The 14,472-nt window shown below is 33.5% G+C and overlaps 2 protein-coding genes across 3 annotated transcripts; both read left to right on the forward strand.

Annotated features, from left to right (window-relative positions):
• Positions 1–625: 625 nt before the first annotated feature.
• Positions 626–4,752, forward strand: LOC139864915 (sedoheptulose-1,7-bisphosphatase, chloroplastic-like). Of its 2 annotated transcripts, XM_071853482.1 has the most exons (9): positions 626–644; positions 1,485–1,641; positions 2,228–2,347; positions 2,447–2,632; positions 3,141–3,222; positions 3,361–3,582; positions 3,676–3,776; positions 3,882–3,953; positions 4,368–4,752. In XM_071853482.1, the coding sequence occupies exons 2-9, from the start codon at positions 1,528–1,530 to the stop codon at positions 4,647–4,649; spliced, it is 1,179 nt and encodes a 392-aa protein (XP_071709583.1). In that variant the 5' UTR covers positions 626–644; positions 1,485–1,527; the 3' UTR covers positions 4,650–4,752. The 2 variants fall into 2 exon arrangements, with proteins under 2 accessions (XP_071709583.1, XP_071709582.1); XM_071853481.1 differs by lacking the exon at positions 626–644 and having other exon boundaries at positions 1,414–1,641.
• Positions 4,753–6,165: 1,413 nt separating this feature from the next.
• Positions 6,166–7,876, forward strand: LOC139862467 (transcription factor DIVARICATA-like). Its single transcript, XM_071851073.1, has 3 exons — positions 6,166–6,251; positions 6,577–6,972; positions 7,376–7,876. Exons 2-3 carry the CDS (start codon positions 6,635–6,637, stop codon positions 7,683–7,685), a joined length of 648 nt encoding a protein of 215 aa, XP_071707174.1. The 5' UTR covers positions 6,166–6,251; positions 6,577–6,634; the 3' UTR covers positions 7,686–7,876.
• Positions 7,877–14,472: the final 6,596 nt, after the last annotated feature.

A 14,472-nucleotide genomic window follows, 5' to 3' on the forward strand; every position in this document is an offset into this window, starting at 1 on the left:
TCGACCCCCGTCTCGAACGTCTCGACCTTTTTAGGACCCGACCGTCTGGACCCCGTCTCACGTGTTTTGCAACCTTGAAAAAAAGTGCCAATTTAAGGATTACAAATTTAGTGTGATGGTTTCATTTTATTGGAATATTCAATTAAGCAATTCACCCAAAACAATACTTGTGATACTGTCTTTATCATTTCGATAATTGAAAAACCATTGTTCGTATCAATTTTGTGTGATTGATAGTCGCCGTGCAACGCACGGTCTCTTAAATCTAGTAAACATATAAAAGACCACAACTTTACTGTTTGACTTTAATAGTCAAACCTACTTCAGGATGAATTTTATTTAGCAATCGAGTTACTAACAAATAAAAACCACAATTTTTTTACTAAACCCTAACGGCTAATAAGCGAGTTAGTTTTATAATAGTTGAAATGAAAACTTGCAAAATTAGTTGGAAACTAGAATTCGCTGAAAGAGAATGCATAAAAGAAAGTAGGGTTGAAATGCTGAATGGCAAACTTACGACCGCGTTAACGAGACGGTGGAAGCGGCCCCGTGAAAGTCGAACGGCGGTGGAGTTCAATCGGCAGCGTTCGCTAGTGTTGTAGCTTATTCTATAAGCGGGTTATGCAACTATTCAAGCCCTGGTAAGTTTACATTTTTCTGGGTTTATGGGTTCAGGGTTTTAACTTTGTTTGACTTCTGCCACCTCTTTGACTTATCTGAGTACAATTACCTATTCTTTGACTTTTTAATATATACTCCGTATCTATTAGATGTAGATCAGATTTTTTTCAACTCTATCATCACTAATTATTAATATGCATCGAATTACTGTAAATTTTATCAATTAAAGTTAACATAACTATGTATCTTATCTTTGTCGTTAACAAAATCCTTTATATTATGGTGATGCTCAATTGCTCATACTATTTGTTTTACCTTTGTAAAGAGTAAACGAATTTACAGATATTTCAAAAGCTTATGTAGATATGTAAATTATGAAAGCTCAATAATCATGATAACAAATTGAGTAGGCGTTAGGAATGTGTTGATAAAAGTATAGGTCATATATTGCTAGAAAGTGCGTATGTTTTGTTGTTAAGCAAAAACATAAAATAAATACAACAACAACAACAATACCCAATCCCACAATGTAGGGTATGGAGAGGTGGAGTGTAGACAATCATTCCTCGAACCCTAGATTAGAGGGAATTCATTACTCCATTCGCGGGTATAGAACCCGCGACTAAAAAAAAAAAACATAAAATAAATAATATAATATAAATTCAATTTATGTATATGAGAGCCACATGAATTTTGAAAAGATGAGTAATAAAATCTCACCCCATACTCTTCCATCAAAACGATATCTATCCATTCAATCATTGCCACATGTCATTCTGTAACTGCCTGCTTATCTGCTAATGTACTCTTTCAGCCTAAAACACCTCTAACTCAATACACTGTTGCTTCTTTTCTTTCAGCTTCATCTTTTAGAAGTTTAAATTAAGAGAAGATATAAAAAAAATGGAGAAAGGGGTGGCGTGCTTTGTACGTGGGACAATCTTACCAAGTGTTGGTTCTCAAAATACAACTTCATTTGCATCTACAAGGTCCATTTCTTCATCTTTCACCACCAAGGTATCGGTATACATGATTCACTTTCATAGTACCCTTTTTTACAATGCTGTGATATGTAAAATGAAAATGAAATTAATGCAATATACAAATATGGGAATCTATATGAACTAGTTGACTGGTCAAACTGCAAAATCCAATAGAACTTGATCAATTTAGTGTGGGTGAAAACATGATTGCTTGGTTCTGAATTTCTGATGCATTTTTGATGTTTCAATACCACTATTTAGACCGTTAATCAATTTGGTTCTACTAAAATAAGAAATGGTAACAAGTGATATATTGTTAAAAAAATGGTGTAGAAATGCTGTCTTTCATTACAAGTATGGAAAATTGTAAATATCCACAACACTCCTATTATACCAAAACAATGAAATTATTGTAATACATTCATCAATTTCTGCATTCTCATTGTTCCATATATGAACTGGGCAAAAGCTCTGTTTGTTTCTAACCACAAAATTACAGATATGTATATACCATAGAAATATATATACTGTGTTTTCTCAGCAAAGCTTCTTTATTTACATAGTTGTCACGCCTAAGTCTGCATTTTTAACTCTTGAAGCTGTATTATTATTATTCATAGAGTCTAAAATCAAGCTTGTTATTTGGAGAAGCATTGAGAGTGACATCAAGATCGTCAATCAAGGTTTCAAAGGCACAAAATTCCTCACTCGTAACCAAATGTGAAATCGGTGAAAGCCTGGTAAGTGTATCACGGAAACAAGGAATATTATTCATGCTATAAATCACATTTGTGTAACATAATAGAACTCACATTCGTGTTGTAAAAAATTGTTTGTAGGAAGATTTTTTATCAAAGGCAACACCAGACAAGGGTTTGATCAGATTGTTGACTTGCATGAGTGAAGCGATCAGGACCATTGCATTTAAAGTTCGAACTGCGTCTTGTGGTGGGACAGCGTGTGTCAACTCGTTTGGTGATGAACAGCTCGCAGTCGACATGCTTGCTGACAAGCTATTGTTTGATGTTAGAATTACAAACTTACATTTACATCTGTTCTTAGTTCTTGTCTTTTATTCATTCATGTAGCTAGTTAGTATGGTGAAATTTCAGTGTTATAATGGTAAATGCTAATAATTCTGGTCAAATTCGGTCTTAGGCGGGTATGAGTCGGTAAAACTCAAGGATGGTCAAAGTTAGATCAAACATTTAATATTCTTTATACTCACATTTTGTGTCATACAAATATGTATAAAATATTTACATTTGCAGTATTTATATTCGATATATTTATGTGTAATATGTATGTTAAAATTTATATATTACTAAAAGTCAGCAATAGTCAACGTCCAACTAGTCCCCGACTCGATCCACTAGTCGATTTCAAAGTCCAGACCGACTCGACGCCGTCTCGCGAAAATTCCAACTTTGTGGAATTTACAAATTTGATTATAATTTATGAGTCAAGGCAAAATAAAAAAAATGTAATTGTTGAAGAAAGCCTAATCTTTTTCTTTTCTGAATTAATTTCAAGGCATTGACTCACTCACATTTCTGCAAATATGCTTGTTCTGAAGAAGTTCCTGAACTTCAAGACATGGGTGGTCCAGTCGAAGGTAAGAGAAGGTTACATATTCTTGATATATATCGAAATATGACATATATAATTTATTTATGATTAATATTATTACATGATATGATGGTGTAGCGTTATTGTATCTTGATGATCCATAATTAATACTGTGAATGGGCAGGTGGATTCAGTGTCGCTTTTGATCCTCTTGATGGGTCCAGCATTGTTGACACAAACTTCACTGTGGGCACGATCTTTGGCGTATGGCCAGGAGATAAGCTAACCGGTGTGACTGGTGGAGACCAAGTGGCTGCAGCCATGGGTATTTATGGACCAAGAACCACCTATGTTCTTGCTATTAAAGGTTACCCTGGAACCCATGAGTTTCTTCTTCTTGATGAAGGTATAATCATAATATTCTTTTGTTTTCAAGAATAAATATATAAGTTATACATTGTACAAACATGTATAACAAATGTTACAAAATTTCTATTAGGCAAATGGCAACATGTGAAAGAAACAACAGAAATTTCAGAAGGGAAGATGTTTTCACCGGGAAATCTGAGAACTACATTCGATAACCCAGAATATGACACGGTATTTGTTCTTAATTCCTTAACTTTCTTGTTCAATTCATTAAGTAATCATGAAATTTCTTTATGATTTACTCTGTTTTATCAATTCATTGATGATCAAATACAGCTGATCAACTACTATGTTAAAGAAAAGTACACTTTGCGGTACACTGGCGGAATGGTGCCCGATGTTAACCAGGTGTGTATCTTTACATTTCAGTAACAAACCAGTAAATTTTTAAGCTTTGCAGTTAACTACACGGATCTTGCGTGCAATTATTTAGTTAAAATAAGGGAGATGATCCGTACACCACCATTTTAGTCATACATCACCAAATCTATTTTGAGGTGTTGTACAGTACAATGTTTTACACATTTGGTGGTGCATTGGCTAAAGAATGGTACTATGGTAGTGTACGGATCATATGAAAGTAATCTTTATTATAAGAAATTACACTTCAACCCTCCAAGTTTCATATAATTACCAAGTTGACCCCGTACCCTTGTTTTTTTACTTTTGTGCACCTATGATTCACGCAGTCAATTGCACTGAACATTTTCTTAAAATGAAAAATTTATGATTTTTTGGGCTCTACTATTCTTTTGTTTGCAGATTATTGTGAAAGAAAAGGGTGTTTTCACAAATGTGATATCACCAACAACGAAAGCCAAACTAAGGCTTCTATTCGAGGTGGCTCCGTTAGGACTATTAATCGAAAACGCTGGTGGTTACAGCAGTGATGGAACACAGTCCGTTTTAGATAAAGTGATTGTGAACCTTGATGATAGGACACAAGTAGCTTATGGTTCTAAAAACGAGATCATCAGGTTCGAAGAGACACTATATGGTTCATCAAGGCTCAAGTCAGGTGTCCCTGTCGGCGCTTCAGCTTAAAAATTCTATGAGCCCATGCCATATCATCTTTGTTATGTATACATATATTGCTAAGAATTCAATGAAATTAAATCATCATATATATAATGGATTTTTTTTTTAACTATAGATGTCTAAATGTTTACTACTGCAGGCTGCAGAGTTGTATCATAAGACTATTGATTGATATCATTTTCTTAGAATAAATATCTATGTAGGACTTGCATAATTTTACCACAACTTTAATAATTGTATCTAGGGCCCACAAGGGCCCGGCACCTCCGTCATATTGGGAATACGTGACGAATCGAACACACGTATTTTAAATGATTTTATGTCTAATACGTACTGATTTGTGATGGTCACTTTTTATAGTTGATATGAATATGAATACCATGCATCATTCATTGTGACAAAAAGAAGTGTAAATGCACCTTTAGTACTAGTTGTTCTTTCAACTTGACCCTTTCCTTTTCCTTTTCGACTTTCACTAATTATTTGCACCAAATAATTGCTAATGGGCTCAATTGCTTTGGCCCTTTTTTCGAATTTTTCGTACCCACTTTCATACAATTACCAATACTTTAAAGGCCAATCTTTGTCTCAGATGGCCTTTCGACGTTCCAAAGAAGTGGGTTTCGTCATTTAGTTGTCGCCACACTAAATACCCTTTGTTTAGACGTATATAGAAATGTTAACGTACGAATATGACACCAAGGACCACCTTTCTATTCCAACTAGAATCTTTTCTCTACTAAGCGAAAGAAAATTAGCGCGTTGACACTTGATTTCAAAACATACATTGCTAAAATTAGGTAGCAAATTACTCTTTTCCTCCCGAAATAAGTGTCCTATTTATATTTGTCTCAAAATAATTGTTCACTTTCAAAAATAACTATCAAATATCAATAAACTTCCCGATTTACTCAGATTATTACTATCAATCCTTTACTTCTTAAATATATTCAGTTAAACTTGTTTTAAAAATAATGAAAAACTGTCATTTTTCACACCTATTTTAAATTCAACAAGGCTCTTAGAGGCCATTTTTTGGGACGGTGGGAGTAGTGTGTTTTCCGGCTTTCACTAAAGGACTTCAATGAATAAGTTGGTTAAGTGTTCAGTAACAGTTTGATGTCAATCTATTATCCTGTTACATGTATATTATATCAAGATAAATATAGTTATAATATAAATATAAATATAAAACATAAGCTAAAAATCATGAGTGCATGGGAACAAAGGTATTGCTATTACAAAAATGAAAGATATTTGCTATTGATTGCCACAATGTTCATAAAAAGTAGTTTTAGAATTTTCTTTCTCCTCTAAAAGGCTTTTGTATGAGCAAATAATAATACAGGAAATGAAAAGACAAATAGATCATTCATTGTCATGCCAAATCTTGCTAACTTTTTAATTCAATCATTAAAGATTTGTAAAGTAAAGCCCATAAGAGCAGCCACTAAAATACTCTAATCACACCAACAATATAAAAACATTGTATATAAATAGCTGAAAGTATTCTGCAATCGACAACTGTGTAGCCACCTTGTTCAATCACTCTTGGTTCATCTACCATCAAAATTCAAATCAAAACAAGTCTTGATTCTGCTACAAGAGGTAAAGCTCTTTGCTTTTTCCAAAAAATAAAAAATAAAATTATATATATCAGTTTTAAGTTGATGCATGTTTTGACATATAACTATATAAAGTTTTACTTTTTAATCATGTTTCTCGGATAGGTATTTTAATTAGTATAGAATCATATCTCATGATATACAGTGCTACTATCTTTTTCAAGGCTTTCTTGATTCTTGAATTGATACGTCGATTTCAAGATTTTCTCAAGATTCTTGAATATGTTCTGTTAAATCTTGAAAAAAGTATTCTAATGATCTGATTCTCCATAATATGATTCTAAACTTTTTCCTGTGTATTTGGATAGATTTTTTTCATTGAAACAACATCTACCCAATTTTCCATATTCTGAGCTCAAACATACGATGCAAATGAGTAAGATCTCACAATGGACAAAAGAACAGAACAAATGGTTTGAAAGTGCTTTGGCTATATTTGATACAGAAACACCCGATAGGTGGTCAAATGTGGCAGCTTTTGTTCCTGGGAAATCGGAATACGAAGTCAGAGAACAATATGAAGAATTAAAAGCTGATATTAACAATATAGAGGCTGGTTTGGTTGAAGATCCTGGATACATGTCCTACAAATCAGAATTGGTTCAAAATCGTGCGTTTAATTCTTTTGGGAATAGGCTTTTCAGGTCAAGATCCTTTGATCATGAAAGGCGAAAAGGTATTCCTTGGACTGAAGAAGAGCACAGGTGAACATCTATCTTAATTCTTAAAGTTCTTAAAAAACAAACAAAAAATAGATTTAGAACTTGTATCATATGCAGGGCGGTCCGAAAATTTTAGAAGTCCCTATTCAATACATAAAAAATAGACCCTTATAAACGTTAAATATTTCAAGACATATAAAATTATAAACCAATTTTTTTAAGCTCATAATCTGTAAACACGTTAATTACAATAAAAAATCTTTGTCTTAATAATATTTTGTCGTGGTATACATATAAATGGAAATTCTATAGACATTTTAAAATTTTGCGCCCTTTATATATTTGGAAGTTGTATATAAATTTAAAATTTTTGGGCCATTTAAAGTTTGTGGGCCTGTTCAATTGCAGACTTTGCACATACTCATGATTATTATCTGCATTACAGGCGATTCTTGATGGGTCTTCAGGTTCATGGGAAAGGAGACTGGAGAAACATTTCACGCAACTTTGTGACGACTAAAACACCAACACAAGTAGCAAGTCATGCACAAAAGTACTACGCAAGGCAACATTCAGAAGGTAAAGAAAAAAGAAGGCCTAGCATCCATGATATCACCACCATCCACCTGTCGCCACGAGCCACCAATTTCTCAGTTGACAGTCATGACAACTTTTTAACAAACAATGGAATCAATATTCGAGCATATAAGTCTGGTCCCTATTTCCAACCAACACGGTATCAGGTTCATGGTTAAGATTAGGCAACCAAGGTTTGTGCTTGTAGTTGAAAACTTGAAATTAAAATGCGGTCTTGATGATTTGTACCCTGTCTGTTCTGTATTCCAAGGATAAATAGAACATTTGTTGCATCAGGTTTCAGTAATAAGCTAGACAACAGATTTCAAGCCCATTGCTTTTCATTGTTATTGATGTTCCAGTTTAGTAGATCGTGATGTAAAACGTTTAACGATATGTGGAACCTGATTAATTAGATTAATAGATTATCTTTATTTGTCATATTAATTTGGCTCTTGCTCTTTGCTGCATGTCATGCATTAGAAATATGAAGCCATCAGCTGACTTACTCTACATTCATAGTTCCATACTAAATTTTACATGTCAAAATGTCAGATCATCACCATTAACAGACGACAAAAGTATCATATAACTACCACTGTATATAACAAACCGATCAATTAACAGAAGACAATAGGTTTCATTGTTATTGTATATCAGTTATTGTTTCTATAATTTTCTTTTTCTTACCAAAAAATAAAAAGAAAATCGCTTTCAGAGTACGACAAAAGCCCTCAAGGCCTCAATTCATGAAATTGTATTACGGAGTATATGTTTAGCAAGTTGCGGGATAGAGCAGGGCCGGTCCTGAGAATTTAAGTACCTAAAACGAGGTGGGAAAAAATGCCATTAGGCCTTAAGGAATAATATAAGCTATTTAAAAAAGACCCTTAGGCCATAACGTTCGGGTTTCCACCCGAACGTGTGTGTTACATGCAGATGATGAGGGTCGTTGAAATAAATGATATACCGATGCCAAAAAATCGCCGTTAAAAAAAGATATTTCAAAAAATGTCCAAAAGAATGCTAGTGGACTTTGATTTCTCTTTTTCTGGGGCCTTTGATTGTTGTATGGGTTTATTGTGTTTCGCCTTCGCTGTTTCACTTGTGTTTTACCAGTTTTCGTGTTTGTCAAGTCTTCGACTATAACTGTATATATATATATATATATATAAAATGAGCCCCTGTGTAGTGACCCTAACTTTTGTAGTGACCCGAACTTTTCCATGTTTATATATATTAATTGAGATTGATATTTACATGATTAAATGTTTCCAACATGTTAAGCAATCAAACTTGTTAAGACTTGATTAATTGAAATATGTTTCATATAGACAATTGACCACCCAAGTTGACCGGCGATTCACGAACGTTAAAACTTGTAAAAATGACATGACGATATATATATGGATATACATATGGTTAACATGAGATTATGATAAGTAAGTATCTCCATAAGTATATTAACAATGAGTTATATACATATAAACAAGACTACTAACTTAAGGATTTCGAAACGAGACATATATGTAACGATTATCGTTGTAACGACATTTAAATATATATATATCATATTAAGATATATTAATATATCATAATATCATGATAATATAATAATTTAACATCTCATTAGATATTATAAACATTGGGTTAACAACATTTAACAAGATCGTTAACCTAAAGGTTTCAAAACAACACTTACATGTAACGACTAACGGTGACTTAACGACTCAGTTAAAATGTATATACATGTAGTGTTTTAATATGTATTTATACACTTTTGAAAGACTTCAATACACTTATCAAAATACTTCTACTTAACAAAAATGCTTACAATTACATCCTCGTTCAGTTTCATCAACAATTCTACTCGTATGCACCCGTATTCGTACTCGTACAATACACAGCTTTTAGATGTATGTACTATTGGTATATACACTCCAATGATCAGCTCTTAGCAGCCCATGTGAGTCACCTAACACATGTGGGAATCACCATTTGGCAACTAGCATGAAATATCTCATAAAATTACAAAAATATGAGTAATCATTCATGACTTATTTACATGAAAACAAAATTTCATATCCTTTATATCTAATCCATACACCAACGACCAAAAACACCTACAAACACTTTCATTCTTCAATTTTATTCATCTAATTGATCTCTCTCAAGTTCTATCTTCAAGTTCTAAGTGTTCTTCATAAATTCTACAAGTTCTAGTTACATAAAATCAAGAATACTTTCAAGTTTGCTAGCTCATTTCCAATCTTGTAAGGTGATCATCCAATCTCAAGAAATCTTTGTTTCTTATAGTAGGTTATCATTCTAATACAAGGTAATAATCATATTCAAAATTTGGTTCAATTTCTATAACTATAACAATCTTATTTCAAGTGATGATCTTACTTGAACTTGTTTTCGTGTCATGATTCTGCTTCAAGAACTTCGAGCCATCCAAGGATCCGTTGAAGCTAGATCCATTTTTCTCTTTTCCAGTAGGTTTATCCAAGGAACTTAAGGTAGTAATGATGTTCATAACATCATTCGATTCATACATATAAAGCTATCTTATTCGAAGGTTTAAACTTGTAATCACTAGAACATAGTTTAGTTAATTCTAAACTTGTTCGCAAACAAAAGTTAATCCTTCTAACTTGACTTTTAAAATCAACTAAACACATGTTCTATATCTATATGATATGCTAACTTAATGATTTAAAACCTGGAAACACGAAAAACACCGTAAAACCGGATTTACGCCGTCGTAGTAACACCGCGGGCTGTTTTGGGTTAGTTAATTAAAAACTATGATAAACTTTGATTTAAAATTTGTTATTCTGAGAAAATGATTTTTATTATGAACATGAAACTATATCCAAAAATTATGGTTAAACTCAAAGTGGAAGTATGTTTTCTAAAATGGTCATCTAGACGTCGTTCTTTCGACTGAAATGACTACCTTTACAAAAACGACTTGTAACTTATTTTTCCGACTATAAACCTATACTTTTTCTGTTTAGATTCATAAAATAGAGTTAAATATGAAACCATAGCAATTTGATTCACTCAAAACGGATTTAAAATGAAGAAGTTATGGGTAAAACAAGATTGGATAATTTTTCTCATTTTAGCTACGTGAAAATTGGTAACAAATCTATTCCAAACATAACTTAATCAACTTGTATTGTATATTATGTAATCTTGAGATACCATAGACACGTATACAATGTTTCGACCTATCATGTCGACACATCTATATATATTTCGGAACAACCATAGACACTCTATATGTGAATGTTGGAGTTAGCTATACAGGGTTGAGGTTGATTCCAAAATATATATAGTTTGAGTTGTGATCAATACTGAGATACGTATACACTGGGTCGTGGATTGATTCAAGATAATATTTATCGATTTATTTCTGTACATCTAACTGTGGACAACTAGTTGTAGGTTACTAACGAGGACAACTGACTTAATAAACTTAAAACATCAAAATATATTAAAAGTGTTATAAATATATTTTGAACATACTTTGATATATATGTATATATTGTTATAGGTTCGTGAATCAACCAGTGGCCAAGTCTTACTTCCCGACGAAGTAAAAAATCTGTGAAAGTGAGTTATAGTCCCACTTTTAAAATCTAATATTTTTGGGATGAGAATACATGCAGGTTTTATAAATGATTTACAAAATAGACACAAGTACGTGAAACTACATTCTATGGTTGAATTATCGAAATCGAATATGCCCCTTTTTATTAAAGTCTGGTAATCTAAGAATTAGGGAACAGACACCCTAATTGACACGAATCCTAAAGATAGATCTATTGGGCCTAACAAACCCCATCCAAAGTACCGGATGCTTTAGTACTTCGAAATTTATATCATATCCGAAGGGTGTCCCGGAATGATGGGGATATTCTTATATATGCATCTTGTTAATGTCGGTTACCAGGTGTTCACCATATGAATGATTTTTATCTCTATGTATGGGATGTGTATTGAAATATGAAATCTTGTGGTCTGTTGTTACGATTTGATATATATAGGTTAAACCTATAACTCACCAACATTTTTGTTGACGTTTAAAGCATGTTTATTCTCAGGTGAATATTAAGAGCTTCCGCTATTGCATACTAAAATAAGGACAAGATTTGGAGTCCATGTTTGTATGATATTGTGTAAAAACTGCATTCAAGAAACTGATTTCGATGTAATATATTTGTATTGTAAACCATTATGTAATGGTCGTGTGTAAACAGGATATTTTAGATTATCATTATTTGATAATCTACGTAAAGCTTTTTAAACCTTTATTTATGAAATAAAGGTTATGGTTTGTTTTAAAAATGAATGCAGTCTTTGAAAAACGTCTCATATAGAGGTCAAAACCTCGCAACGAAATCAATTAATATGGAACGTTTTTAATCAATAAGAACGGGACATTTCAGTTGGTATCCGAGCGTTGGTCTTAGAGAACCATAATTTTGCATTAGTGTGTCTTATCGAGCTTGTTAGGATGCATTAGTGAGTCTGGACTTCGACCGTGTTTACTTGAAAAATTATTGCTTAACAAATTTTGTTGGAAACTATATATTTTTAACATGTGAATATTATGTGATATATTAATCTCTTAACGCGTTTGATATTATGTGATAGATTTCTACCTCTAGAACAAGTCCCATTGACTCACCTAATAATAATGAAGAGTCAAATGTAAATTGGAATGATTCGTGGACTGATTCACAAGTTCCCGAAGAGGAACCGGAAGAAGAGTCGGAACCGAAAGAAGAATCAGAACCGGAAGAGGAGGAACCGGATGAAGAAATAGAACTGGTGGGGGGAAATAATAAAACGGTTAAGTAAAAGAAAATCCTCAACCAACCGACCAAGGTTAATTATGATCAATGGTGTTTCCGCCAAGGAAGCAAAATATTGGGAGGATTACCAATTCTCCGATGAATCGGATTCCGACGAGAATTCCGATGATGTTATAGAAATTACCCCAACTGAATTTAAAAAGGCAAAAGAAAATAATAAGGGAAAGAGCATAAAAATAGAGAAATCTAATTCCAACCCCGATGAACTTTATATGTATCGTCAACCCCCGAAGTCCTTAAGTTGTAACAATGACCCGGGAACCTCTAAAACACCAGGTTTTTCTAAACCAATGTGGAAAATTACGGCTCGTATTAGGGGAACATCATATATCCCTAGAAACTTGGCAAAACGAACCAAAACCGAAGAAGAAGAAACAAGCGAGTCGGAATAAGACAGTTGTATTCGTGTGGTGTAATATAAGTAATATAGTGTGCTTATGCTTTATGATATATGTAAAAATTGCTTGTATTAATAAGTATTTTTTTTTTTTTTATGAATCTAACTCTTGTCTATTTTACAGTATAAAAACACAAAATGGATAGACAACCCAATATTTTAAGAGACCTACCCGGAGACATGATTGATGAAATCTTGTCTAGAGTCGGTCAGAATTCTTCGGCACAACTATTTAAGGCGAGATCAGTTTGTAAGACATTCGAAGAACGTTCCAAGAATGCCTTGGTTTATAAAAGGCTTTCGTTCGAAAGATGGGGGATATTACATTGGGAAATCCATAAGTTACGATGTGTTTACTTTGACGCATATATTGCGGGGAACCCAAATGCTATTTTACGCAATGGGTTAAGAAATTATTTTGACTCAATATATCCGAATATTGGACTTCGTGATTTAGAAAAAGCGGCTAACATGCAACATAAAGAAGCATGTTATGCTTACGGATTAGTAATGTTCGCTTCTCACCAAAGTGAGAACAAGAACATCGGGCTACAACTATTAAACAAAACGTTCCCACAAGTGACGGAGTCGGTAATTGGGGTAAGAAATGAGGTTTTTAGATTGTTACGGGACTGTTGGACATTACGTAACCCTCGTCCCTTTGACGACGTTACAACACGCTGTCTTATCAACGGCCATAACGGTTATGTTCCACAAGACCAAGGATGGGAAGTAATCCTAGTAAAACCAGAATGCACGACTTATTTCTGGACGTATGAATTACGTGTCATTATTGCCTTTGCTGAACGACTTGTGTACTAGCTAGAATTATCTTCACAACCATCTTGTATCAAATTTATTGTGTGCTATATTTCGTGCTATATGTAAAATAAGCGGTATTGTAAGTTTGTAAAATATTGTGTAAAAGTTTGAACGCGAAATATTATTATAATCAGTTTTTCATATAGAATTGTAGTAGTTGAATTGTATATTAGCTACTAAGTATGAACTTAACGGGTAGGTACTACCCGAATTTAGACTTATAAAACGCTAATATGAAGAAAAAGCTTTTATAAATGAGTTCATATTATGCTATGAAATACTATTAACTACTCTTAATATTCTGTATGATTAACTTGTTCCATTTGACTATTTTGAAGGAAATGGCACCGACTACTCGACACACCGTGAATATGAATGAAGAGGAATTACGTACTTTTCTAGCTTCAAACATAGCCGCAGTATAGGCTGCGCTACATACCAACAATAACCTTGGATCTAGCAGTACAGGAAATCGTGTAGGATGCACCTACAAAGAATTCACTGCCTGCAAACCTTTGGAATTTGATGGAACCGAAGGACCGATCAGATTGAAACGGTGGACCGAGAAGGTCGAATCGGTGTTTGCCATAAGTAAGTGTACTGAAGAGGACAAAGTGAAGTACGCTACGCATACCTTCACAGGATCTGCGTTAACATGGTGGAATACCTATCTAGAGCAAGTGGGACAAGATGATGCTTACGCACTACCGTGGTCAGCATTCAAGCACTTGATGAACGAGAAGTACCGTCCCAGAACCGAGGTCAATAAGCTCAAGATAGAACTTAGAGGGTTACGAACCCAAGGATTTGATATTACCACGTACGAAAGACGATTCACAGAATTATGCCTATTTTGTC

Source organism: Rutidosis leptorrhynchoides, chromosome 8 (assembly GCF_046630445.1).
Source record: "Rutidosis leptorrhynchoides isolate AG116_Rl617_1_P2 chromosome 8, CSIRO_AGI_Rlap_v1, whole genome shotgun sequence".
Classification (NCBI taxonomy): Eukaryota; Viridiplantae; Streptophyta; class Magnoliopsida; order Asterales; family Asteraceae; genus Rutidosis; species Rutidosis leptorrhynchoides.

Coding starts and splice junctions, on each gene's coding strand:
- LOC139864915 (XM_071853482.1), top strand. CDS start 1,528: ATGGAGAAAGGGGTGGCGTGCTTTGTACGTGGGACAATCTTACCAAGT. Junction 2,348..2,446: donor GTGAAATCGGTGAAAGCCTG/GTAAGTGTATCA, acceptor AATTGTTTGTAG/GAAGATTTTTTATCAAAGGC. Junction 3,777..3,881: donor ATAACCCAGAATATGACACG/GTATTTGTTCTT, acceptor GATCAAATACAG/CTGATCAACTACTATGTTAA.
- LOC139862467 (XM_071851073.1), top strand. CDS start 6,635: ATGCAAATGAGTAAGATCTCACAATGGACAAAAGAACAGAACAAATGG. Junction 6,973..7,375: donor TGGACTGAAGAAGAGCACAG/GTGAACATCTAT, acceptor TCTGCATTACAG/GCGATTCTTGATGGGTCTTC.